A 26,215-nucleotide genomic window follows, 5' to 3' on the forward strand; every position below is an offset into this window, starting at 1 on the left:
GAATTTCCGAAAGCTGGGCAATCACAAACCAATCTAAAGAGGGGGGAAGAAGTAAGAAAACCAGTTCATCCTCCCAGGAATTTAATAAGCAGAGATTCTTAAAAGGAAATGAAAGAACACCTTTTCCCGTACTGGACAGTAAGCTCTTCCAGGAAAGAAACTGAGCCTCACTCGTATTTGCATTCCCATGACCTAGCACTGGGTCTGGCCTGCTGTAGGCCCTAAATACAAGCAGGCTGAACTGAAACATAAAAGCAACATAATCAATGATGACTGTAAAAAAGTGGCAATCAGCTGCAGGAAAAATACTACCCATACTTATAAAGTTTTCAGACAGGCAAAAGCAATGTCATATTAACAATGCAGCAAAAAAAAAAAAAGAAAGAAAGAAAGAAAAAGAAATATCTGAGCAAGATAAATGCAAAATTCAGAACAGCAATGGCCTGCTGGTGTGGGGGAGAGGTGTACAGAGCCAGAGATTCCAACAGGGGTTCACAGGTGGTACTATGTCTCATGGATGTTATCTATCACGTAAGTCCAGAATATTCTATAATAACTTTTTGGTAAAATTTTAGAAAAAAATAGGCTTAGGGATTTTTAAAATTCTGTTCAGAATGCCAAGAAAAGCAAAGAGACAGCTAGATCTGGTCATGGTGCAAGAATAATGTTATAGTAAATGTTCTCTAGAACTCAAGGGGTGCCAGGCTGGCTCAGTCAATGGCGTGTGTAACTCCTTTTTTTTTAAAGATTTTATTTATTTATTTGAGAGAGAGAGAATGAGAGACAGAGAGCATGAGAGGGAGGAGGGTCAGAGGGAGAAGCAGACTCCCTGCCAAACAGGGAGTCCGATGCGGGACTCAATCCCGGGACTCCAGGATCATGACCTGAGCCGAAGGCAGTCGCTTAACCAACTGAGCCACCCAGGCGCCCCATGGAGTGTGTAACTCTTGATCTCAGGGTTCTAAGTTTGAGCCCCACATTAGGTGTAGAGATTACTTAAAAATAAAATCAATCAATCAATAGAACTGGAGTCTTATTTTGCAACTAACATTCCCAACACAAAATATTTTTTCACTCATTCAGTCATTTAACCAGTGGCACCGACAGAGTACCTACTGCATGCCAGTATGGTTCTGGGGATGGTTCTGGGGATAAGGGAATGAACAGCATTGACGAGGTCCCTGTTCTAACCTTATGTTCTAAAGGGAGGGGGTGGCACCTGGGTGGCTCAGTCGTTGGGCGTCTGCCTTCGGCTCAGGTCATGGTCCTGGGGTCCTGGGATCGAGTCCCACTCGGCAGGAAGCCTGCTTCTCCCTCTCCCACTCCCCCTGCTTGTGTTCCCTCTCTCACTGTGTCTCTCTCTGTCAAATAAATAAATAAAATCTTAAAAATAAATAAATAAATAAAGGGAGGAGGGGATGGTGATAAAAAAAAAAAAAGTCCATAAATGATATTTCCACTGGGAAGCAGGGTCTTTGCAGATGTCATGAAGTTAAGACGAGGTCATGCTGCTTAGAGTGGTCCCTAATCCACTAACTGATGTCCTCGCAAGAAGAGGGAAACTTGAACACAGATACACACAGAGGCAAGGCCACGAAAAGACAGAGGACACTGGAGTGGTGCGGCCACAAGCCAAGAAACGCCAAGGGTGGCCAGCAACAAACAGAAGCTGGAGGAGGCAAGCGGTCTTCACTGGAGCCTTCTAAGGAAGCATAGCCCTGCCTACACCTTGACTTTCGACTTCTACCCTCCAGAATTGTGAGAGAATACAATTCTGTTGTTCCAAGCCATCAGGTCTGCAATACTTTGCTATGGCGGCCCTAGGAAAGAGGGCATTGCAAGAAGCTGGGACCACCGATGGGAGAAGCAACTAGCAGGACTCACTGCAGCTCCCCAACCCTGTAGCAGAGAGCATCTCAACTAAGGAGGCTGCCAAGTGACCGCCACGTCTCTCCTGGATGAGGAACTCCTCACCAGGGGTGCCAGTCTATCCAGGATTTGTGTCTGTCAGAAAGCACTTCTTGATTCTGGAACAGAAGTCTCTCCTTCATATTCAGTGGACAATAAATCTACCCACTGGCCCTCCGTCTACCATCAAGGACCACAGAAAACAAGCACTAGCCTTCATCTTCCTCACAGCAACTCTTTGCATTTTTTTTTTTTAAGATTTTATTTTATTTATTTATTTGAGAGAGAGAGAGTGAGAGAGAGAGCGCAAGAGGGGGTAGGGTCAGAGGGAGAAGCAGACTCCCTGCCGAGCAGGGAGCCCGATGTGGGACTCGATCCCGGGACTCCGGGATCATGACCTGAGCTGAAGGCAGCCGCTTAACCAACTGAGCCACCCAGGCGCCCTCTTTGCATTTTTTTAACGGAAAACTCACACATCCTCTTGAGATTTAGGTTATACCTGCCTATGTTGTTTTGGCCATTTTCTCTTGTGAGTCATTAATTCACTGGATGAACAGATTTAACGCTCCCAGCACTGCTAAAGGCACTGGGACGGAGCAGTCGGTAAAATGGATCCAAGTCCCTGCTTTAGTAGGGGAAGCAGAGAAACCGGGACCTACAAGTCATGGGTGTGCTACATCAGCTGATGACAGAGCTCAAAGAAGCAGCAGCCATGTCAGAGAGAGGTAGCACCTTCAGTGTGGCCAAAGAAGGTGACCCTTGCATAAGCATCTGAAGAGTTGAATGAAAAGCCACGTGGATTTTTAGGGCCTGAGCATTCCAGGCAGAGAGAGCAACAGGAAGGCCCCCAACAGTGGTCATATCTGGAATGTTCCAGAAAGCGTAAGGAAGCCAGTATGGCTGGAGCAGAGGCAGCAAGGAAGAGGAGCGCAGTGGGAAAGGAGGTCAGAGCCAAAACAGGGCCAGGGCATACACAGCCCTGGGTCAAGGTAAGGACTGTGACTTTCATTCTTTTTTTTTTTTTAATTTTATTATGTTATGTTAGTCACCATACAATACATCATTAGTTTTTGATGTGGTGATCCACGATCCATTGTTTTCGTATAACACCCAGTGCTCCATGCAGTACGTGCCCTCCTTAATACCCATCACCGGGCTAACCAATCCCCCCTCCCCCCTTTTGTGACTTTCATTCTTGACGAGGCGGGGAGCCAATGGAGGGAGCCAACAGAAGACTGATGTGGCCCACCTTATGAGGTGCTTATTTTCTGTTTCGTTTAAGCTTGTTTATTTAATAAATTTGTGAAAATTTGTTTATCCAACCTGCCAGGCACATAGCTAATAATATCTACCTAACTGTGATTATGAATGATGATGATTATGTGAGAAACATAATCAGGACTTCACAGCATAGAGGTGCACTGGCCAGAACTAACCATCTAGAGCTGCCCAAGTTTTCCAGTAGTTCGTGACGGCAACATAATGAGCTTGCTGTGAAAAATAACCCTGCTGTTATACAAGGTTGTACTTGTGCTTTAGTGGGACCCAGTCTGGTGCTACCCTAAGAGACAGCAGTTAGGCGGCCACTCCAATAATCCAGGCAAGATATGTTGGTGCCTTGGACCCTGCATTTGGACCACTATTTGTTTTTGTAAATAAAGTTTTATTGAAACACAGCCACACTCATTATATATTGTCTATGACTGCTTTTGTGCTACAGGGGCTGAAACGAATAGTTGTGACAGAGATTATACAGCCTGCAAAACCAAAAATATTAGTACCTGGCCCTTTACAGAAAGTTTACTGACCCCTGATCTAGAATATGAGGTAAAAAGAAGAGGTAATGTTTTAGGCTTAAGCAACTAGAAAAAAATGAGTTGCCATTTATTGAGATGGGATTCAAGGAGAAGATAAGATGTGAGGAAACAGCAGGAGCTCAGTTTTGGACGTGTTAACTGTGAGATGCTTCTTAGACATTGCAGGAGTCTGAGGTTCAAGGAACAGTTCTGGGCTGGAGAGATCAACCTAGGGACCAGCAGCTTAGAGATAATAATTAAAGCTGGGAAACCAGATAAAATCAGTAAGGGAATCAACACAGATGGAAAGGACAACAGGTTAAATATTGAGCCCTAGACCCCTGACATTTACAGGTCAGAGAAATGAAAAAGAACCATACAGAGCAGCAAGAAGAGACAGACAGAGACAGGATGAAAGCCAAGAGAGTGTGGAGCTCTGGAAGCCAAAAGAAGAAAGTGTTTCAAGAAGAGGGCCAAAGCCCCATCAACTGAGGCCAAGATGGTGACTCAGAGCAGACCGCAGGAGGCCTCACTCAGTTGGATTCGAATCAGCAGTGGGTGCGAGGACAGACAAAGGAGACAGAGGATAGGCAAGTCACTCCGGAAGTTTTGTTGTGATGCAGAGCCAGCGGGGTGGAAGCTGGCAGGGGAAATGAGATCAAGAGAGTTCCTTTTTATGTATTCCCATGATGGGAGAAGGAACAGCATCTATAATGACTGTTAAAAAAATAAAAGCTTTCCACTTGAGATAGAAAGCCTGACGAAGCAGGAAAGATGGGAAGTGCTCGGGCAAAGGCTCTGAGTAGGACAGAGGAGGTGGGATCTGGGGACAGAATTCAGTCAGGGGTGGACGGTTCACGCTTAAGAAGAACCGGCCACACGTACAGGCAGGTAGGAGGATGCGGTGATGGGGAGCTTACAGAGATTCCCTTTCGCCTGTGTCTGTTTTCTCCATGAAATAGGAAGGCAGGCCATCAGCCCAGAGTTGCACAGAGAACGAGGTGCTGCCCACTGAAGCAGGAGGTTTGAAACGACCTGTGGAGTGGGGGAGTGAATGGGAAATACACTCTAACTACCTGAGAGAGTGTGTGACCACAAATCTGAAATGAGACAGCATGGTTCTGGACTTTTCTCTAGTCTTGTCCCACAGCATGAGACAGGAAGGAACCAGGAAATGGTATCTGAAACCAGGAGCATGGGCGGAGTTGCCTGGCTGGCTCAGTCAGTAGGGCATGGAACTCTTAATCTCAGGGTTGTTGAGTTCAAACCCCACATTGGGTGTACAGTTTTTTAAAAATAAAATCTTTAGGTGCACCTGGGTGGCTCAGTCAGTTAAGCATCCAACTCTTAATTTCGGCTCAGGTCACGGTCTCAGGTTCCTGAGATGGAGCCCTGCGTCAGGCTCCGCACTCAGCGAGGAATCCACTTGGGATTCTCTCTCTCTCTCTCCCTCTGCCCCCCCCTCTGCCTATGTGTGCATCTGCTCTTTCTAAAATAAATAAATAAATCTAATAAATAAATAAATAAATAAAATCTTTATGAAACAAACCAGGAGCATGGTTTAACCAAGGAAGTGAGACAAAGTGAGAGGGAGGCGAGAGAGAGGAGTGACAATAAATGACTGTGGAATTTAAATGGGGAAAGGAGGTAAGTGGGGACCCTGGGGGAGGGAGAAGTGAAGAAAGTGGCATAGAGGGGGTGAGCCAAAAAGGTGAAGGTGGTAGTCAGGAAGCGCTGAGATGTAAAGGTCGAGAGCATGACCACGGCCATGAGTAGCTAATGTCGGATGGAAGACAAGGTCACTAAGGGAAAGCGGCTCACAAAAGTGAGAGGGCAGAGTCCTGGAAGGTCATCCATGTTGCTACTGAAATCACCATGAATCATGACACAGGCAGTACCAGGGAGACAGTGGACCAAATGAGGCAGGGAGAACGGGTTCAGGGGATGGCTGCGACAAGGACAGGAGTGGGGAATACAGTCCGACGACACGAAGTTCAAATCTATGTGTTCTTAGGGAGGAGGAAGAGTGGCCTAGAAGAAGAAACGAGAAAGCAACGGAGGAAGAGAGTAAATTCAGCGAGAGCCCCAAGGGGAAGGGCTGTCCATAGAGAAGGATTCTGCCAGGGACTGACCGTGAGCATTTCAGAACTGGGGGTGGGGGCGGGGGGAGAGAGGTGTCTGTAACAAGCCATACACAGGTTAGAGACTGAGAGGTTAAGGGATGAGGACCTGGGAGACGCGGTGGCTGACATAATAAGCAGGACAGGGCACGTGCTGTGATGATTCCTGGTGGTCCCAAAGAGGCAGGGTGCTATGACCAGGTGCAATGACCATGTGCATGCGGAGCTCCGGTTTCCAGTCTGCCCACCGCTACTGCAGTGAGATCTCAGGCCCCTCCCCATCCCACTAGCTCTCCCCCAACCATCTCCAGCATTCCAGGTGGGACCTGGTCCTGGTGAGACAAACGGCACTGTTGGTAGCACGGTCTCTAAGGAAAGGGCAAAAACCCAACTAGGATCCCGAGCCCTTCCCCTGCCAGAAGACCACCACGGCTTCTCACAGGTGTACAGGGGAGACCTTTCAGGCAAAGGCACTGTCTATTACTAACTGATGATGTGGCCTAAGCATCTCTCACTTCTACAATCAACAGAAGGAAGTATAAGCATTTATATTGACATGGGGAAGAGTCTACCACAATGCCTAACAAGAGCTATGGTAACAGAAACTCTGCAAATACTCTTAATTGACGAGTTACCTAGTTCAGAAAGACAGATTATGTGGAAGGCAACCAAGGGAGTGCTTTACATGACTGCAGAACTAACAATCATATTAAATTAGTCAATGACATGATGATGAAGAATGCAGATTTGAATGCCCCTGCTTTTTCAAAATTAGAATCCTAATTATAATACTTATTGTAATGGTAATAATTCTCATGTTCAGTAGAAAAGTTCACTTGATAAAAGACAGATATTTTCAAATATACAGTATGCATCAGTATCACTGTTTCCCAACAAAGACAATCATGGATATTAACTGTGAACCCATTAATTATAAAGAAAGAAATTTTCACAACAGTTAAATTGTCAATGAGACAGCTATAAAACATCCCATCAGATAAACTTTTATACCCTGAAAACTCAGAGAAAGAATTACAAGACAATGTAAAATGAAGACAAGGAAATCCATAATTAGAGGCTTGTTATTTTGACCATTATTTCAATCTTGCATTTTCAGATGATTTTATCATAAAAGAAAAGCACCAAACTCATAAAATCAGCTGAGTCAAATTAATTCTTAATCGCCTTGCCATCAGAGATTAAGACCTGACTCTGTTTGAAACAAAGGATGAAAGTTATGGAAAGGAAAACAATTAGTTTTAACAGATCACCATAAAAATGAATAGAGATTAACAAAACACAATATAATGATCTTAATCTTTTAAACTACTGCTTGCAGAATTTTTTTTTTTTTTTTTTGCTTGCAGGATTTTAAAAAGCTGCTGTCCAATTCATTTTACCCTGCTGTGAAAATGTCACAACCATAAGCTTCCTAGAAAGCCATGACTGAAATTATAAATGTGTCCCAGGTATGAAAATGAGGCTTACCTGATGCACCTATTGGGGAGGTAGCTGGGGTCATGTTGTGGACGTTGAGACCAAGGCTCTGGGAGGGGCCTGGGGCTGATGCTGCTATAGGAGGCCCCAAAGGGTTCTCCCTCTGGGGCGAGGTGAGCGGGGTGGTCGGCTGGGAGGTCTGTCCACCAGCAAGTCGTGCAAGGCGCCTCCGTCGGATCTACAAGAGGGGAGAAAAGACATTCTATAACTCAACCGCAGAAACACAATTCTGCCTGAGAACAACATTAACGTTGTCAGTAAGCATCGAAAACCACACCAGAGCTTAACAACTAAATACGCTTTGAGAAAAAAGGACTCATTCAAGACAAGTAATAACTTGGCATACCAGTACTTTCACAAACTACCACCTTACTTTTTAAAAACTGCATCTTGGGGCGCCTGGGTGGCTCAGATGGTTAAGCGTCTGCCTTCAGCTCAGGTCATGATCCCAGGGTCCTGGGAATGAGCCCCGCATCTGGCTCCCTGCTAAGCAGGGAGCCTGCTTCTCCCTCTCCTTCTGCCTCTCCCCCTGCTCATGCTCTCTCTCTCTCTGTATCTGTGTGTCTCAAATGAATAAATAAAAAATTTTAAGAAAAAAAATAAAAACTACATCTTATTGCCTTACAATCCCTGTTTATCACACTTCCTTAACCGATAGCGTGAATCTGCCATACTACACTTTTAAACACACTGAAGCTTGTTATTTTATTTTTTTATTTTTTAAAGATTTATTTATTTATTTGGCAAAGAGAGATACAATGAGAGAAGGAACACAACAAATGGGGAGAGGGAGAGGGAGAAGCAGGCTTCCCGCCGAGCAGGGAGCCCGATGCGGGGCTCAATCCCAGGACCCCGGGATCATGACCTGAGCCGAAGGCAGACGCTTAACGACTGAGCCACCCAGGCACCCCGAAGCTTGTTATTTTAATAAAACCACGTAACTTGGTTATTGTAAATAGGTGAGATAGGTGATTTGTTTTTTGTGTGTGTGGTGTTTTTTTTTTTTTAAGAGAAGGGGATGGGGGAAAGGGCAGAGGGAGAGGGAGAGAGAGAATTCCAAGCAGTCTCCATACCAACGCAGAGCTCGATCTCATGACCCTTAAGATCATGACCGGAGCAGAAATCAAGAGTCAGATACTCAACCAACTAAGCCACCCAGGCTCCCCTAAATAGGTGAGATTTTATTTTTTCACTTATTTTTTTATTAACATATAATATATTATTTGTTTCAGGGGTACAGGTCTGTGATTCATCAGTCTTATATAATTCACAGCGCTCACCATAGTACCTACCCCTCCCCAATGTCCATCACCCAGCCATCCCATCCCTCCCACCCCCCTCCACTCCACCAACCCTCAGTTTGTTTCCTGAGATTAAGAGTTTCTTGTGGTTTGTCTCCCTCTCTGGTTTTGTCTTGTTTCATTTTTTCCCTCCCTTCCCCTATGATTCTCTGTCTTGTTTCTCAAAAAATACCCAACTTAATTTACTAAAGCAAAAGTTTCAAAAGTAGCAAACATTACACTAAGAGCCAAATTTTGCCATCACTTTCAGGTGCAAAGCAATTCAATTTGTCTTACTTAATTGCAATAAAAATATAATCTGCCACTTCTTCCTTATAATAATACCCCAGAGTTATGCAGTGATTACAAATATCTACCACAAAATCCCAGTGGATCCCAGAAATGTTTTCCTCACATTTTGATAATCATTAATTTATAACCAGGCAATAAACTCTCACTGACCACCTGCTGTCCCAGGCAGTGAGGACATCTAACTACTGTGACAGGCTTCTGGCTCTACGTAAGCATCAAAGAAGCAAACCAACTAGGCTGCTCCCACTCATTCCTTTACAAATAAGGAAGATGAAAAAGTTAACCTACGACAAATGCTAACTGGGATGGACCTCATCTGAACTAAGAATCTGTCATTCTAACACTGCAGAAAATCTGCTCCTTCTATTGTTCACACAACCAAGGACCAAAGATTCTTGACCCCAAAGTTGAGAAACCCACTCCTATGCCCCTGCTGCAAATACATCTATCAACGAACTTACACAAAATCCTCAAGTTGTCTGGTTGTTCATCTATCTACTTCACTAGATTAAATCCCTTGAAGGAAAGATCAGGTCTTAATTATTAAAAATAAACACTGAGGAGCTGGCTCAGTTGGTTGGACATGCAACTCTTGACCTCAGAGTTGTGAGTTCAAGCCCCATGTTGGGGGCAGAGACTACAAATTAAAAAAATAATAATAAAATTAAAATAAACACTGATGTGGCACTTTGTCTTCTAGCAATGTTCTCAACACTTTATAAATCCATACTCATTTAACCCCTATAATGAGCCTCTGTGGGTACTTATGCCCATTTTATATACGAGCAAACTGAGGCACAGAAGTTATATCCTTGCCTAATTATAAGTGGCAGAGCTGGAATGTAAGCTCATGTAATCTGGCTCCAGAGCATATGCCCTCACCACTAATCCAATGGTCTGGGGATCTCTGGGGATCTCCAAGACCCTTGCAGAGGGTATGCTGAGGCCAAAGCCATTTTTACAGTATCACTAAGACATCTGCCTCTTTCGCTCTCATTCTCAAGTGTCCAGTGGAGTTTTCCAGAGACTATGTGACTTGTCATGTTGCAACAACTTAAATACGGAATTTAATATGAGAATTCGGCTGTATTCTAGCAAATCGGACATTTAAAAGGCTTGCAGAAGTGAAAATAATGTCAACTTTTGTCACTAAACATGTTGTTTTGGAAAAGGTAGTTTTTGTCATTAAAGATATATTATTTATATTAACATACAATGTTTTTATTATTTTGTTTAGGTTTCTCACTTTTTATTTCTATTATGGTAAATATCAATGAATAGAACCCACCTAAACAAAAGCTCTTTGAGCTCTTCATGGTTTCGCAAGAGCATAAAGGAGTCCTGAGACCAAACCTCTGAGAGCCAGACCGCCTTCTCCTATTCATCCTTATCTCCCTACTGTCAAGCATCACACCTGCTCTGTAACAGGTGCTCAGCGCTCCCTGACCTGAGCTGAACGGCGAACGGTGAAGGTCATCACAAATCATCGAAGGGAGAAGTGGGACTGAGACGAAAAACCTCACTGAAAGAAATGACTGAAGTGCTTCATGAACACTTACCTGGGTTGGAGGGTGGGGAACATGGACCAGAAATTCCCGATCCAATTACTCAAGCCAGAGACCCAGGATTTTTGTCCACTGTTTCCTCGCCTCCCCTCATCTCCTCAAACACCCAGTTTATCACCAAGCTCTGCTCCTTCGACCTGGGTCCACCCTCTCCCCTCAGCTCCTCTGCCACCACCCTATCCAGGCCACCACGCTTTCTCACCAGGCCCTCTGCGAAAGGTCCCAAGGAATCTCTCTGTGTCCACTCTGGCCTGGTAAAAGCAAAGGCTCCACATTCCTTTCTTTAAACACTTCCAAAGTCTTAGATTTCTGAAATGCATATCAAACCACAATGAGATAACACCTCATACCTATTAAGATGGCTGCCATCGAAAAACCATAAAATAACAAGTGTTTGTGAGGATGTGGAGACACTGGAGCCCTTGTGCACCAGTGGTGGGAATGTCAAGTGGTGCAGCCACCATTTTAAACAGCTGGGTGGTTCTTCAAAAAATTAAAAATAGAATTACCATAGGATCCAGTAATTCCACTCCTAGGAAGTACCCAAGAGAAATGAAAGCAGGGACTTAAACAGCGAGCTGTTCACCCATGTTCACAGCAGCATTATTAGCAAGAGCAACCCAAGTGTCCATCAATGGATAAATGGATAAACAAAATGTGGCACATACACACAATGGAACAGTATTCAGCCTTAAAAAGGATGTTCTGACACGTGCTGCAACACAGATGAATCTTGAGGACACGAGGCTAAGTGAAATCAGCCAGTCAGAGAAAGAAAAGTACTGTATGATTCCATTTATATAAGGTATCCAGAGTAGTCAAATTCATAGAGACAGAAAGTAGAATAGCTGTAGCCAAGGGCTGGGGCAATTTTCAAAATCTAAGTATAAAATAAAATCCTAAGTGATAAGAAAGCATGTTATCCTACTTTCCCCTACAATCTACTCTCCACACAGCAATCACAGTAATTCTTTAAAAACACAAACCACCCTCCCCTGCTCAAACCATTCAATGGCTTCCCACTGCACTTGGACTAAAAACCAAGTCCTCACCGTGTCCTAAGGAGCCACCGGCTGTCTCTCCAGGCTCCTGGTATGCCACGCTAGGCGGCAGCCACGCTGGCCCTCTGACACCTCCTAGAGCATCTTAAGCTCTAGCTTACCTTCAGCCACTTGCAATTCCTTAAGCCTAGAAGCAATTTTTCTAATTTTTGGCATGGCTGGTTCTTTCTCTTCTTTCCATTCTCAGCTTAAATATCACCTCCTTCTAGAGGACTTCCCTGATCACTTTATCTAGCAAACACTCATTGATATTGTAGCCCTCCGATCACAGCTTCAAGCACTCTGCGTGGTCTGTAATTACATTACCTATTTCTTTTGTTTTTTTAAGATTTATTTACTTATTTTAAAGAGAGAGACAGCGAGCGTGCACGCCCATGCACCCATGAGCAGGGGGAGGGGCAGAGGGAGAGGGACAAGCAGACTCTATGCTGAGGGCAGAGCCCTATGTGGGGCTCGATCCCACGAACCCGAGATCATGACCTGAGCTGAAACCAAGAGTCCGATGCTTAACCAACTGAGCCACCCAGGCACCCCTGTCATTACATTATCCATTTCTTATTGTCTTGCTTACCATCTGTTTCCCTAGTAGAACGGAAGCTCGAAGAGAAAGCCACGGCTATGTTGCTTTCATTGGTGTTATCTCCAGCAGAGTGCTGTGCCAGGCACATAACAGCCCTGTACATACTGAACAACAGGAAAAAGTAATACAGGGAAGCAGGACAGGCGAAGCAGTAAAGCCACACAGAAGAGTGCTTAACTGAAAATTCAAAGTCCAGACAGAGATTCAGACTTCTGCCATTAACGCCTCTTCAGATAGCCACTCATTCAGCAAATACTCATCAAGTACGGGAGAGTAAACTGAACAGTTCCTGCTCTCATGCTGCTCAGATTCTAGCGGAGGCCAAAAACACAATAGCCAAATTAACAAAGAGAATGCCAGGTGGTTATGAGCACCATTAGAGAGAAATAAAGTAGGAGAGGGAGGGACAGCAGGGCATGCTGGGGGGAGGGTGCTGTGATTTTTATATAAGGTGGATGGAAAGGCCTCTCTGGTAAGGCGTCTGCAAACATGAAGGAAGAGAGGAAGGAAACCAGGTAGGTATCTGGGAAGTATGGTGGGAGTGTGCTTGACTCATGTTCAAGGTCAGCAAGCCTTGTGTGGCTGGAGCAAAATGAGCAAGACAGAACTAGCTGATGATGAGGGGTGCCTGGGCGGCTCAGTCGTCAAGCGTCTGCCTTCGGCTCAAGTCATGACCCCGGGGTCCTGGGATTGAGCCCCGCATCGGGCGTCCTGCTCGGCGGGAAGCCTGCTTCTCCCTCTCCCACTCTCCCTGCTTGTGTTCCCTCTCTTGCTGTCTCTCTCTGTCAAATAGATAAATAAAATCTTAAGAAAAAAGAAAGAAAGAAACAGCTGATGATGAGATCGGAGGCATGAAGAGGCCTTGTAGGCCACGGTGAAAACACTGGGAAGCTACCAGGGGGTTTTGACCAGAAAAGTGACATAATTCAACCTACATTTTTAAATTATTCTTTTGGCTGCTATGGAGAATAAACTGTAGGGGAGAAAGGAAATAGGCAGAGAGGCTACGTAGGAGGATGCCGACGACCTAAACTCAAGTGGGTGGCTGTGAAAATTGTGGTGAGTGGTCAACTGGGATATACTTTAAAGGCAGAGCGCCAGCTCACAGGATTTGCTGATGGACTGGATTTAAGTAGAACAGAACCGGGGCGCCTGGGTGGCTCAGTTGGTTAAGCCACTGCCCTCGGCTCAGGTCATGGTCCTGGAGTCCCAGGATCGAGTCCCGCATCGGGCTCCCTGCTCGGCGGGGAGCCTGCTTCGCCCTCTGACCCTCCCCCCTCTCATGCTCTCTCTATCTCATTCTGTCTCTCAAAATAAATAAATAAAATCTTTAGAAAAAAAATGTTTAAGTAGAACAGAACCAAAGGAGGTAATAAGGCTGACACCAATGTCCTGGGCCCAAGCAACTTATCAAATCAGTTTACTGAGACAAAGACAACGGTAAAAACATGGGAGGGAAGGAGGAGATAAAAGTTATTCTAGAAACATGATTATTAAACATGCAGATGGAGTTGTCTTTGTGTGAATTCTATGATTTTTTTAATTGAGTATAAGATAGTAATTAGAGGGGCGCCTGGGTGGCTCAGTCGGTTCAGCGTCTACCTTCGGCTCAGGTCATGATCACAGGGTCCTGGGTCCGGTTCCCCGCTCAGCGGGGAGTCTGCTTCTCCCTCTCCCTCTGCCCCTCCCCTGCTTGTGCTCTCTCTCGCTCACAAATAAAGAAATACAATCTTTTGGGGTGCTTGGGTGGCTCAGTCATTAGGCATCTGCCTTCAGCTCAGGTCATGATCCCAGGGTCCTGGATCGAGCCCCGCATCGGGCTCCCTGCTCGGCGGGAAGCCTGCTTCTTCCTCTCCCACTCCCCCTGCTTGTGTTCCCTCTCTCGCTGTGTCCTGTCAGATAAATAAATCTTTTTAAAAAAAGAAAAAAGAAATACAATCTTTTAAAAATAAATAAATAAACAGTCATTAAATAAATAGCAATTAAAATGAAAACATGATCTGATGTGCAGGAGAGGGCAAGTTAGGATGACCCTTGGAGAGCTGTTAGCTTCCAGACAGCACGAAGAGCCGTGAGCCAGGATGAGGTCACCTAGGCCCTGTGTGCAGTGATTCAGGAGTCTGAGGATGAAGCCCGGCAACACACCAACAACTGGAGTGGGGGAGGGGAAGGGAGGTGTCACCAATAGAGGAGACTGAGAATGGTGTCGGGAGGCCTCTGGGTTCACCAGGAGAACTGACCCTGGCTTCCTAGGAACCAGTCAGAGACTTTCAACAGCGATTAACATCACTCTGTGGACAGGCTGAGCAATGTGAAGACTGAAGAGTTGCCGGTTGGAATTGGCAATGAGGTGGGAACTGAGGGCCTCATCAAGACCTATTTTGATGGAATGTAGGGGCTGAAAGCTTGACCGGAGCAAGTCCAACAAAGAATGGGAGACTGGAAGTACCGATTCCTGAGATCTTTTTACTGTAAAAAAGAAAAAAGAAAAAAACAAAAGAGCATAAGTGGGGAGAGGGGAGGGGAGTGAGTCCACCCTGCCAAGGAAGAGAAGGAAAGATGGAAGCATCTGAAGACAGATGGGCTACAGACCCCAGTGGTGTTACATGCATGACGCAACAGGAAATGTGGTTGCAGCAGAGTGACGTGAACCCAGGATCCGTCAGGAAACCTGCATTCTGGTGCCACCACAGATTGGCCGCACTTGCTGTCATCTTGGATAACACACTTAACTCTTTCCCAGCTAGGAAACAGGGATAATAAACTCAGCCCTAAATAGCTTTCCCAGGTAGCTGTTATGGGGTGGTATATGTAAAAGTGCTCTAAAAACTACGGTGAGGATAAATGAATGGTGGTACATTCCTACTCTGGAATCCAGGGAGTAATCAAATGAATGAGCTGGTGTTCTACACAAGAGCCTGGATGACTCTCACAAACAATATTAAGCAGAAGCAGCTACATATAAAAAAGCACAGATTGCATGATTCCATTTATATCAAGTTCACAAACAAGAAAAAAGCCGCGTGAGCAAGCTTCTAGGGTGCCGGTGATGGTCTTGTTTTTTAAATGACACTAGTTTTCACAGGTGTGTCCACTGTATGAAAATTCGCTGGGCTGCACACTTTCAATGTGGGTAGCGGGTTTGTGGGTATTCATCTTGTTCTTCATAACTTAAATGTCAAATGTAGTCTTTTTTATGTTTCCAACATGATACAATTCTATTTTTTTTAAAGATTTTGTTTATTGGGGCGCCTCGGTGGCTCAATCGGTGAAGCGTCTGCCTTCGGCTCAGGTCATGATCTCGGGGTCCTGGGATCGAGCCCTGCATCGGGCTCTCTGCTCAGCAGGGAGTCTGCTTCTCCCTCTGTGCTCTCCCTCTTTCTCAAATAAATAAAATCTTTAAAAATAGGGGCACCCGGGTGGCTCAGGTCATGATCCCAGTGTCCTGGGATCGAGCCCCGCATCGGGCTCCCTGCTCGGCCAGAAGCCTGCTTCTCCCTCTCCCACTCCCCCTGCTTGTGTTCCCTCTCTCGCTGTCTCTCTGTCAAATAAATAAATAAAATCTTAAAAAAAAAAAAAAAAAGGTAAGTCACTTAACCTTCCCTGTGCTTCAGTTTCCACATCTGTACGGTGGGGGTAAAAACTGTAGCCTCCACAGAGTTGTGAGAAAACCATCATCTGTGCCCTGTTTTCTACTTCATTTTTCTCCATGGCTCGTGTCTGACCGCCTATATACGTGATGTTGTTTATGTACTGCTTATTCACCATTCCCTGACTCTAGCTTTCTTAATGCAAGGACTTCTCTGTTTTCTCTCTGACGTCTCACCGGTGCCGAGAGGAGTACCTGGCACGCGGAAGGTGCTCTCTAAATAGTTGCTGAGTTAATGAAAGAATAAATGAAAAGTACTAGAAAATGTCTTTTTTTTTTTTTTAAGATTTTATTTATTTATTTGACAGAGACAGTGAGAGAGGGAACACAAGCAGGGGGAGTGGGAGAGAGAGAAGCAGGCTTCCCGCCGAGCAGGGAGCCCGATGCGGGGCTCGATCCCAGAACCCTGGGATCATGACCCGAGCCAAAGGCAGACGCTTAACGACTGAGCCACCCAGGTGCCCCGAAAAGTACTAGAAAATGTCTTGCACATAAAATTTAGTGTTTAGGAATTTATATTATCATTATTTTGAAAAAGCACACATGTTGTTTTTAAAAAAAATATAAAGCCACTTTTTTTTTTAAGATTGTTATTTATTTATTTGACAGAGACACAGCGAGAGAAGGAACACAAGCAGGGGGAGTGGGAGAGGGAGAAGCAGGCTTCCCGCTGAGCAGGGAGCCCGATGCAGGACTCGATCCCAGGACCCTGGGACCATGACTGGAGCCGAAGGCAGACGCTTAATGACTAAGCTACCCAAGCGCCCTATAAAGCCACTTTTAAATCTGGTGCCAAGTTCAGCCTGAGATGTTAAATTTAAATGTTCTCCTGGGTGAAACAAACATAGAATAAATGTCCTGACTCACTGCAATATGGGTTTGAAGGAAGGAAGTTTTCCAAGAAAGATTTCCACTGCACTGGTGTTCCCCAATCCCTGCCTCCAACACTCCACAAAGGAGAAGGGGAAGGAGAAGGAAAGGAGGAAGGAAGGAAGGAAGGAAGGAAGGAAGGAAGGAAGGAAGGAAGGAAGGAAAAAGGAAAGAAAAGAAAAGGAAAGGAAAGGAAAGAAAAGAAAAAAGAAAGGAGTGAAGAATCAGGACTTTGTGAAATATACTGTGGACTATTAACGAAGACAGAGGAGTGCAGTAAGGGACACAGGCAGGTCCGTGCATGACACGAACTGGTAGGAGGTGACTGATAAAAGCAGTCCTCACCCACCACCATCTTAAAAGACCTACTGGGAAGAGGAGAAGGAGCCACGAAAGGGCCAGCAGTCTGGGCCGCCTGCACAGCACTCAACGGAGGACAGTGCCCTTCCGGGGACTGACCACCTTCTATGACAGGGGTGGCCATGAACTGGTTTAGCAGCCCAAAGACCCAGGGACTATCTAGACAGGAGACCCCCAGGAGATGGCTTTGAGCAACCGAAGGTATAAGGGCTTATCTAATTAATTTGACTATTAAGAGATGTGACCTCACTTTCATCACAAACAGAACATCACAACATATGAGACACAAACTAAAAATAGCTCAGCACATCAAAATATTCTTAAACTTTTTTTCTCTTTGCTTACTATACTTTTTTAACACCAAGCACATAAGATTGGTATAACCTCTCTTAAGTTAAACAAGTCCTTTTTGAAAGGATTTGGTTTTCCCAGATGTCACAAAGAAAAAATACCAAAAGCATAAAAAAGGAACTTCCAATTCTTCAACTTATATCCTGAACCACAACTCAAACCCAAACATACAGATCATGAAATCTCATTTCTAGAGTTTTTCTGGTCTTGACTATTTGAGTCCTCATTTCACAAGTAACATTAAAATAGGGCTTTCCCCAGAACTGTTCTATCTTGATGCATTTCCTACTCTCATGTTCCTGATCAACTAAAAATAGACTGAAAACAGCTACTGTTCAAAACAGCAAGGGCCTCTGCGGTGGCGTGGGGCAGAGACTCTGACAGGATGGGCCAAACTGTTCCTCTTATTTCTAGCGGGTTTTTTTTGCGGGGGGGAGGAGCGGTAAATCCAAAAAACATTGTTTTAAATTTAGTAAATAGTCATTCTACAAAAGCATCTTTCAATACTAAAAAAAAATTGAATTCCAACATAAACACGTTTGAATATTTACTCTTTGGAATGGTGCCCTGGAGATGTCTCTTATTTTGATTATTGCTGGTTTTGTATCTCAGAGTAAATGAATTCAAATCTGAACATCACACCTCTGTGACCAAAAGTTCACCAGCTGCCTTTTAAAAATTCACCATTTTAAATTAATTTTCACTCAAAAGCTCTAAGATTCTTGTCATCTAAATCCCTCCCCCATTTGAAAAAATATATTAAATTCAATCTGCTACTGTCACCCTATTATACATGAGTCCAAAAATATAGAAAAATCCTTTCTTTTTTTTTTTAAGTAGGCCCCATACCCAATGTGGATCTTGAATTCAGGACCCTGAGATTAAGGGTCCCATGCTCTACCGACTGAGCCAGCCAGGTTCCCCTACAAAAATACTTTTTGCTTCAATTTTAACATTATGGCAAGAAGTGACTTAAATTCTCCTTTAAAGATTTCAACTGAACACAAGTAATTATCTCCTTACTTCTCAATACAATCCCATTACCTCCTCTCCTGCAAATAGGAAGCTAATTGAGTACTCAGATAATAAAGTTTTCTAGGCTAGTCACTGACAACTACTTCCAGAAGGGTGCTGGAAACTCTAAGATAAAACAGTAATTTTTTTTTTTAAAGATTTTATTTATTTATTTCAGAGAGAGAGAATGAGAGAGAGCACATGAGAGGGGGGAGGGGCAGAGGGAGAAGCAGACGCCCTGCCGAGCAGGGAGCCCGATGCGGGACTCATCCCAGGACTCCAGGATCATGACCTGAGCCGAAGGCAGTCGCTTAACCAACTGAGCCACCCAGGCGCCCCAAAACAGTAATTTTTAATAATATGATTAACACTTCAGAGAAAGAGAAGTATCATATATATGCTCTCACTGATATGAGGAATTTGAGAAACAAGACAGAGGATCATAGGGGAAGGGAGGGAGAAATGAACAAGATGAAACCAGAGAGGGAGACAAACCATAAGAGACTCTTAATCTCAGGAAACAAACTGAGGATTGCTGGAGTGGAGGGGGGTGGGAGGGATGGGGTGGCTGGGTGATGGACATTGGGGAGGGTATGTGCTATGGTGAGCGCCGTGAATTGTGTAAGACTGATGAATCACAGACCTGTACCTCTGAAAAAATAATACATTATATGTTAAAAAAAAAAAAAAGTAGGAAGGAAAAATGAAGGGGGGGAATCGGAGAGACGAACCATGAGAGACTATGGACTCTGAGAAACAAACTGAGAGTTTTAGAGGGGAGGGAGGTGAGGGGATGGGTTAGCCCGGTGATGGGTATTAAGGAGGGCACGTATTGCACAGAGCACTGGGTGTTATACGCAAACAATGAATCATGGAACACTACATCAAAAACTAATGATGTAATGTATGGTGACTAAAGTAATATAATAAAATAAAATTAAAAAAAATAATAATATGATTAACACTTACCCAACCCTTAAACCATGCGCCAGATGCTATTCTAAGGGCTTCAGTTTATAAACCTAGTTAATAATCCAAAGAAATCAGTACATTTATCTTTCCATTTTACAGATGAGGAAACTGAACTCAGAGAGGTTAGATGACTCGCTCAAGGTAACACAGCTAGAAAATGAAAGAGGAGATTGAACCCAGGCAGTCTAACTCTGGAGTACCTGATGTTAACCACAACCCACTGATCTTTATGGCAGAAAATCCCTTCTGAGGTTACAGTGATCTTCATATAGAGGCAGCCTCACTCCCCTGAGGACATAGTACTTGTTCATTATCAGTTATGAATTAATGAAATTTTTTTTTTTAAGATCTTATTTACTTATTTGACAGAGAGAGACACAGCGAGAGAGGGAACACAAGCAGGGGGAGTGGGAGAGGGAGAAGCAGGCTTCCGGCTGAGCAGGGAGCCTGATGCGGGGCTCGATCCCAAGACCCTGGGATCATGACCTGAGCCGAAGGCAGCCGCTTAACGACTGAGCCACCCAGGCGCCCCGAATTCATGAATTTATATATTAATGTTAGTATTTCAGATACTGTGTTCAACTCTAACAACACTGGAGTATTAGTAAGCTCCCTCTTTGATGAGTGCGTACACTCAAAGAACATTTCTATTTTCTGGTCCAAAGTATACGGATTACCAGCAAATAAAACAAACAAAAATGACATATGAACATAATCTTGCCCCCATATTCAGTCTTTTATTGGTTTATTAAGTGCACTGAAGTCACTGTAGCAGGAAGTCCAGATAAGACAACACCTGAGCCGTAATCCCCACTCTCAAGGATTTCCAGATCCATGGGGGAGACATGGACGAAAACCAACAATTATGATAGAGCACGACGAGGTCTGCATAAGATGTAATAACAGTAGAAAAGACACAAAGGAGGGCAACTCAGACCCCAACTCAGTCTGGGGTATCTGTTATCGCTTCATGGGGAGGTTAAAGATGCGTGCATACGCATGTGCATACACAGGGAGCTCAATACTGCTGTATCTTTAAAAGAAAGCAATGCGTTTTCTTTTTTTTTTTTTGAAGATTTTGTTTATTTATTTGACAGAAAGAGAGCAAGCGAGCACAAGCAGGGGAGCAGCAGAAGGAGAGGGGAAAGGAGGCTCCCTGCTGAGCAGCGCCCCCCCCCCCCAACGGGTTTTCTATTTACTTCAAGATCTCCTGTTCTTAAAAAGAGGATTTTCGGGCGCCTGGGTGGCTCAGTTGGTTAAGCGACTGCCTTCGGCTCAGGTCATGATCCTGGAGTCCCTGGATCGAGTCCCGCATCGGGCTCCCTGCTCGGCAGGGAGTCTGCTTCATCCTCTGACCCTATCCCCTCTCATGTGTTCTCTCTCTCTCAAATAAATAAAATCTTAAAAAAAAAAAAAAGAGGATTTTCTTTTTTAAAGATTTTGTTTTTAAGCAATCTCCACACCCATTGTGAGGCTCAAACTCACAACCTTGAGATAAAGAGTCACAGGCTCCACCGACTGAGCCAGCCAGGCACCCCAAGGAGAATTATTTTTATACGTGTTTTACCACAGTACTTTTTAAAATTAAGTTGGAAAAGCAGGTTGCAAAAGGACACACACAATAATTCCATTTGGGCATATTTACATTACAATGGATATTATTAAGTGCAAATTATACATAAATGAAAATGGCAATGATACATAATAAATTCCTATTTTTTCCCATCTCCTCCTTTCCCACAATTTCTGAAGAAGAAAATGAAACCATCATTTCCTGCTCTGCCCTGAAAACATTCAGGTGGATGTGCAGCTCTGCTCAAGATCATCCTCGCTCCGACAGCCAGGATGACAAAGGAGCCTCCACCAGGCACAGGCTGTTCTGGCCAGTAGGGACACATTCATTTCTGCTCACATTTCATTGGCTCTGACAAGTCACACGACCACACCTACAGCCAGCAGGGCAGAGGAGAAAGAGACCCTCCCCCCAGGAAGGGGCAGTGAATATCTGAAAAGAACAAAGTCTGGTACAATAGACTCTCTTTTTAATTCACCACATACGTGATGTTAGGGGTCACTTACGGTACTGTTACCTCTGTCTCCCCGGGGACACTGCTCCCCAGGATAACTGCCCAGCATCCCCTCCTCAGCTCTTGGCTCAAATGCTACCTCCCCAGGGAGGCCTTCCCTTACCACCTCCTATTTCCCATCTTTGCTTTATGGTTCTCCACGCTTTCAAACAGCTCAGCCCAAACCAACAGGTATGTGTATTACGTACGCATGCATGCACGCACACGCGTGTATATGTACGCACACGGGTATACACACGTAGAGAGAGAGCTAAAGTGAACGTGCAAGAAGGCAACACCAAACACCGATGCATCTAGGTGGCTCAGTCAACCTTTCTGCAGATTTGAAAATTCCCGGAGCAAAAAGTTGAGGGAAAAATTAGATCCACCAACACGGCTTGTGTTTTTTCCAGCTGGGCTTAGCTGCACAGAGTAGGCACGAAGCTGGGTCTCCAGGGCTGCTAAGTGAGGACGAGGAAGGTAATGGGCAGGGTACACAAGGCGTGAGTATCACGAAGCAGAAACCCAAGGCAAAGGCAGCATCTGGATTCTGGGTTCTGGTCTCTTCCTGTGACCCAGCCATCTTTCTGTCCTTGGGTTCCGAAAGAAGACCCCTGCATCCTTTTTTTTTTTTTTTTAAAGATTTTATTTATTTATTTGACAGAGAGATAGACAGCAAGAGAGGGAACACAAGCAGGGGGGAGCGGAAGAGGGAGAAGCAGACTTCCTGCCAAGCAGGGAGCCCGATGTGGGGCTCGATCCCAGGACCCTGAGATCATGACCTGAGCCGAAGGCAGACGCTTAACCAACTGAGCCATCCAGGTGCCCCGAAGACCCCTGCATCCTTAAAATAAATCTCAGTTTCTGCCTCAGCTCGATAAGCCATTCTGTTACTTACTGTATGTGTATAACTACTTCAACTCCCCAGAGGTACTCTCAGGAATCTGTGCACACAGTATCACCTCCCTTTTCTCACTAGTGGGTTTTCAGGATTCAAATTCACTTATACCGACTATATATTAATGTCATGACAAATCATCCTAGGCAGTGATTTTGAAAATCGAGCAACATACAAACTCATATGCTACGCATACACGTCACCTGACTGGAGTTTCTTCTTCAGGACAGGTTGGAGGAGTTAGATGAAAGGACAGAGGAGCACTGTCAAAAGCTGAGAGAACACAGTGTTTTAGGGAATTCTGAGTTGTTTAAGGATAAGTGTGTAGGACCACGACGAGGCAGGCTGAGACAAGCTCATGGTGTGGTCTGAATACCATCCTAACTGAACTTTTTCATGAAGGCGAGGAAGAGATTTTGAAGGATTTAAGCAGGGGAATAACTGGATCAGATTTGTCTTTGAAAACGAATCACTGTATCTACTATGTGGAGAATGGACTGGGGCGGGACAAAGCAAGCCTGGGTGATGGGGACTGTGGAAGGGACAGTTCCAGGGATATTTCATGTGTTCACTCAACAGAACTTGATCATTATTTGCAAGTGAGATGTGAGGAAGGATGGAGTCTAGATTTCAGGCCTAAGTGGTTGGTACCACTCCCTAAAATTGAGGCTGTAGAAGGAGATTTTTGAGAAGAGAAGGTGAGTTCTGACTACACTCTGGGGTGAGATGCCCGTAAGAACACCCAAACAGAATGCCCGGCAGGTAGTGACACGGTAAGGTATAGATGTACAGAGGTACATATGTATGTATGTACGTATGGATGGATGTACGTATGTACGTATGGATGGATGTCCGTATGTACGGATGGATGGAAATGGTTTCCATTTCCTTGTTCTAGCGACTAGATTCAAAGGGATTAACAACACATAAGAATATTTTTAATTTAACTTAAAATCAAATAGATAAGGATATTAGGACAGAAGTAAAATGAGGACACAAAAGATAAGACTAAGCCAGAAGTGAGGTTCGTACACATTACACATGTGTATCAACATATGTGTGACTGACAACACAAACCACGTATCAGTATCTGCAGAGGCTTAATGCCACAGTACAATTCAGAAAAAGCAATTTTAGAGGGACACACAGGGGGTGGCACCCCAATGAGGAGATCCACACATCAGCTTTGCTGGTGTGGCCTGATTTAAGGTAGAGTACCAAGGGCAGGTTCAAAACCGGAGGGTCAGGAGGGCCTCCGGTTTTCATAAGCTTTTCAAAGAGGTCCCTTTCTAAAAAAGATTAAAAACTACTCTCTCGGGTGCCTGGGTGGCTCAGTTGTTAAGCGGCTGCCTTCGGCTCAGGTCATGATCCTGGAGTCCCGGGATCAAGTCCCGCATCGGGCTCCCTGCTCGGCAGGGAGTCTGCTTCTCCCTCTGATCCTCCCCCATCTCATGCTCTCTCTCTCTGTCTCATTCTGTCTCTCAAATAAATAAATAAAATCTTAAAAAAAAAAAAAAGTGCCTGGGTGGCTCAGTCATTAAGCATCTGCCTTTGGCTCAGGTCATGATCCCAGGGTCCTGGAATCGAGTCCCACATCGGGCTCCCTGCTCAGCGGGAAACCTGCTTCTCCCTCTCCCACTCCCCCTGCTTGTGTTCTCTCTCGCTCTCTCTCTCTCTCTGTGTCAAATAAATAAATAAAATCTTAAATTAAATTAAATTAAAAATAAATAAATAAAAACTACTCTCTCGGGGCATGCATGGGCTGCAGAGCCTTCATTCAATCCGCTGTAAAAACATGCGCCCAGCATTACTCCCGATAAGCACTGAGCCACGGTGAGGTTTAGTGGCTTTCCAGGGACACCCCCAAGCAGAGCCACGTGTATGAGCGCCACAGGTTGAGAAGCTGGGGAAGCTGGAGATCTGGGTGCACAGTTCAAGCAGGGGATAGGACCATCGAGGGGATTTGAGGGAGTACTCAGTATCTACTTAGTACAGTACGTACTGGCAGATAACTACAGGTACCAAGAGGGCAGAACTTTGCTATCTCCTGAGCACTTCAGAACTCAGCATGGACCACAGTACCTGGGGAATAAATAAAACGAATGCCCCCAAACAGGCTAGTCATTCATTCATTCAACAAATGCGCCTGGAAGGTAGGAAACGAAAGGAGGACCAAGAATAGAGTCCTGAGAAACATCATTTAGGGTGTATCAGGAAAGAGCAGTCTGCGATGGAGACAGGAAAGTAAGAAAGCCATACACCCATGGCATCCAGAAGATACTTGCCAAAAACCATGATCGCCAAGGTCAAAAGCTGAAGAGAGGCTAAAGGACATGTTCTGAGAAGTGCCCGGGATCTGGCAATCGTAGCAAGAGCAGTGTGGATGCAGTGATGAAGGGGGAAGCATCCAAAAGAGCACAAGGAGGGAAGGCACTGGAAAATGAGGGGGCGGGGAGATCCACTCTTGTAAGGGTCTGGTCTGTGAAAGGGGAGGACAGGGATAAAGCGACAGCTAGAGGGGAGGGCAGGACCAAAGGTGGCATCTTGCTGTTTTTACAACCGGAGTGAACTGGAGAGCTTCTGAATCAAAAGGAGTAGAGAAGGAAGGCAGAAGTTTGAATGATTACCAAGAAAGCCAGGCACAGGGCAAGATGGGGACAGAACGAACACCGATGAAGACGCTGCCCTACAGAGCAGAGATAAAAATCCAGCACTTAGAACAGGGGGTGGCACCCCATAAATACCTCCCCTCCACCACTACCACAATTATTATTTTTATTAGGAAGAGGCAGGCTTCATGCCCTGAAAATGGAAAGAAGTCAGTGGGAATGAAGGAGGGAGATAAAAGGAATAGGCAACAAGTGCCCGACTACTATGATTTCTTTTGAAAAGCAGAAGACAATGTAACCTGCAGGGAATGTGAAGGGGCTGTCCCTTCAGCAAAGTGGGGGGCTGGGGGAGGTGGGTACTTCTAATATTTCTGGAGGGCAGTAGAACAGCCTGGAGGGCAGTGGAAGGGCAAAGACACGTATCTCGTGTCTTCCTAGGTAACTCTGGCTGCTTAAGACTCCTTCTTGCTGGGGCACCTGGGTGGCTCAGTCATTAAGTGTCTGCCCTCGGCTCAGGTCATGATCCCAGGGTCCTGGGATCGAGCCCCGCATCGGGGTCCCTGCTCCGCTTCTCTGCCGCCTGCTTCTCCCTCTCCCACTCCCCCCGCTTGTGTTCCTGCTCTCGCTATCTCTCTCTCTGTCAAATGAATAAATAAAATCTTTAAAAAAAAAAGACTCCTTCTTGCTCTAGCAAGACCCCTGTTTTCTGGACGTCAGGCAGGTAGGGAGTGCTCAACCGACCACCAGCAATGGCTGGGTGACCTGGGCAAGTGACTGAGTATCGCTTTCCTTGTACACATATAAAATGAAAACACTGACCATAACCTCACTTCATAGGGTCAAATAGTTATCGCCCATGTAAAGTGTTTAGCACATCCTAAGTGCTGGACACATTAGCTATTATTGCTATCATTATTACCATTTCTGGCATGCCAAAAAACAAAACAAAACAAAACACGTTTTTCAAGAATAGGCCAGGAAAAAGGGTAATTTGTCATAAGTGTTAGATTAGAAAAAATTAGTAAATGGTTTAAAAAAAAGAAAAAGAAAACAAATGACGAGATCAAAGTCAGTCGTTCTGTAATATAATTAACATACAAAGAAAAGTAGCCCACTGACACTACATTTTCCTTCCAATGATTTTTCTTCACATCTCCTCACAGCCTATTTCTTACCCTAATCCTAACTGAGACTCGGACGGAGCCCCACACAGGTGCGGCACTAGGCCGGCATCACTGCATCTTCAGAAAATGACGCTGGATCACAAAGAGGTGATGTCAAAAATACTAGCCCTCCAAAACACTACC

General features: G+C 44.9%; 1 protein-coding gene across 3 annotated transcripts in view; it reads right to left on the reverse strand.

Annotated features, from left to right (window-relative positions):
- The window catches only part of UBE4B (ubiquitination factor E4B), a 123,819-nt gene that overhangs the window by 76,770 nt on the left and 20,834 nt on the right, over positions 1 to 26,215 (reverse strand). For all 3 annotated transcript variants that reach the window (XM_045898733.3, XM_054513148.2, XM_045898735.3), the window contains exon 2: positions 7,313 to 7,499. In XM_045898733.3, coding sequence (XP_045754689.1) covers positions 7,313 to 7,499 — 187 coding nt within the window. The remainder of the gene's footprint in view (positions 1 to 7,312; positions 7,500 to 26,215) is intronic.

Source organism: Mirounga angustirostris, unplaced genomic scaffold (genome assembly GCF_029215605.1).
Source record: "Mirounga angustirostris isolate CCGP_5_RB_7025 unplaced genomic scaffold, mMirAng1.0.hap1 SCAF_4, whole genome shotgun sequence".
Classification (NCBI taxonomy): Eukaryota; Metazoa; Chordata; class Mammalia; order Carnivora; family Phocidae; genus Mirounga; species Mirounga angustirostris.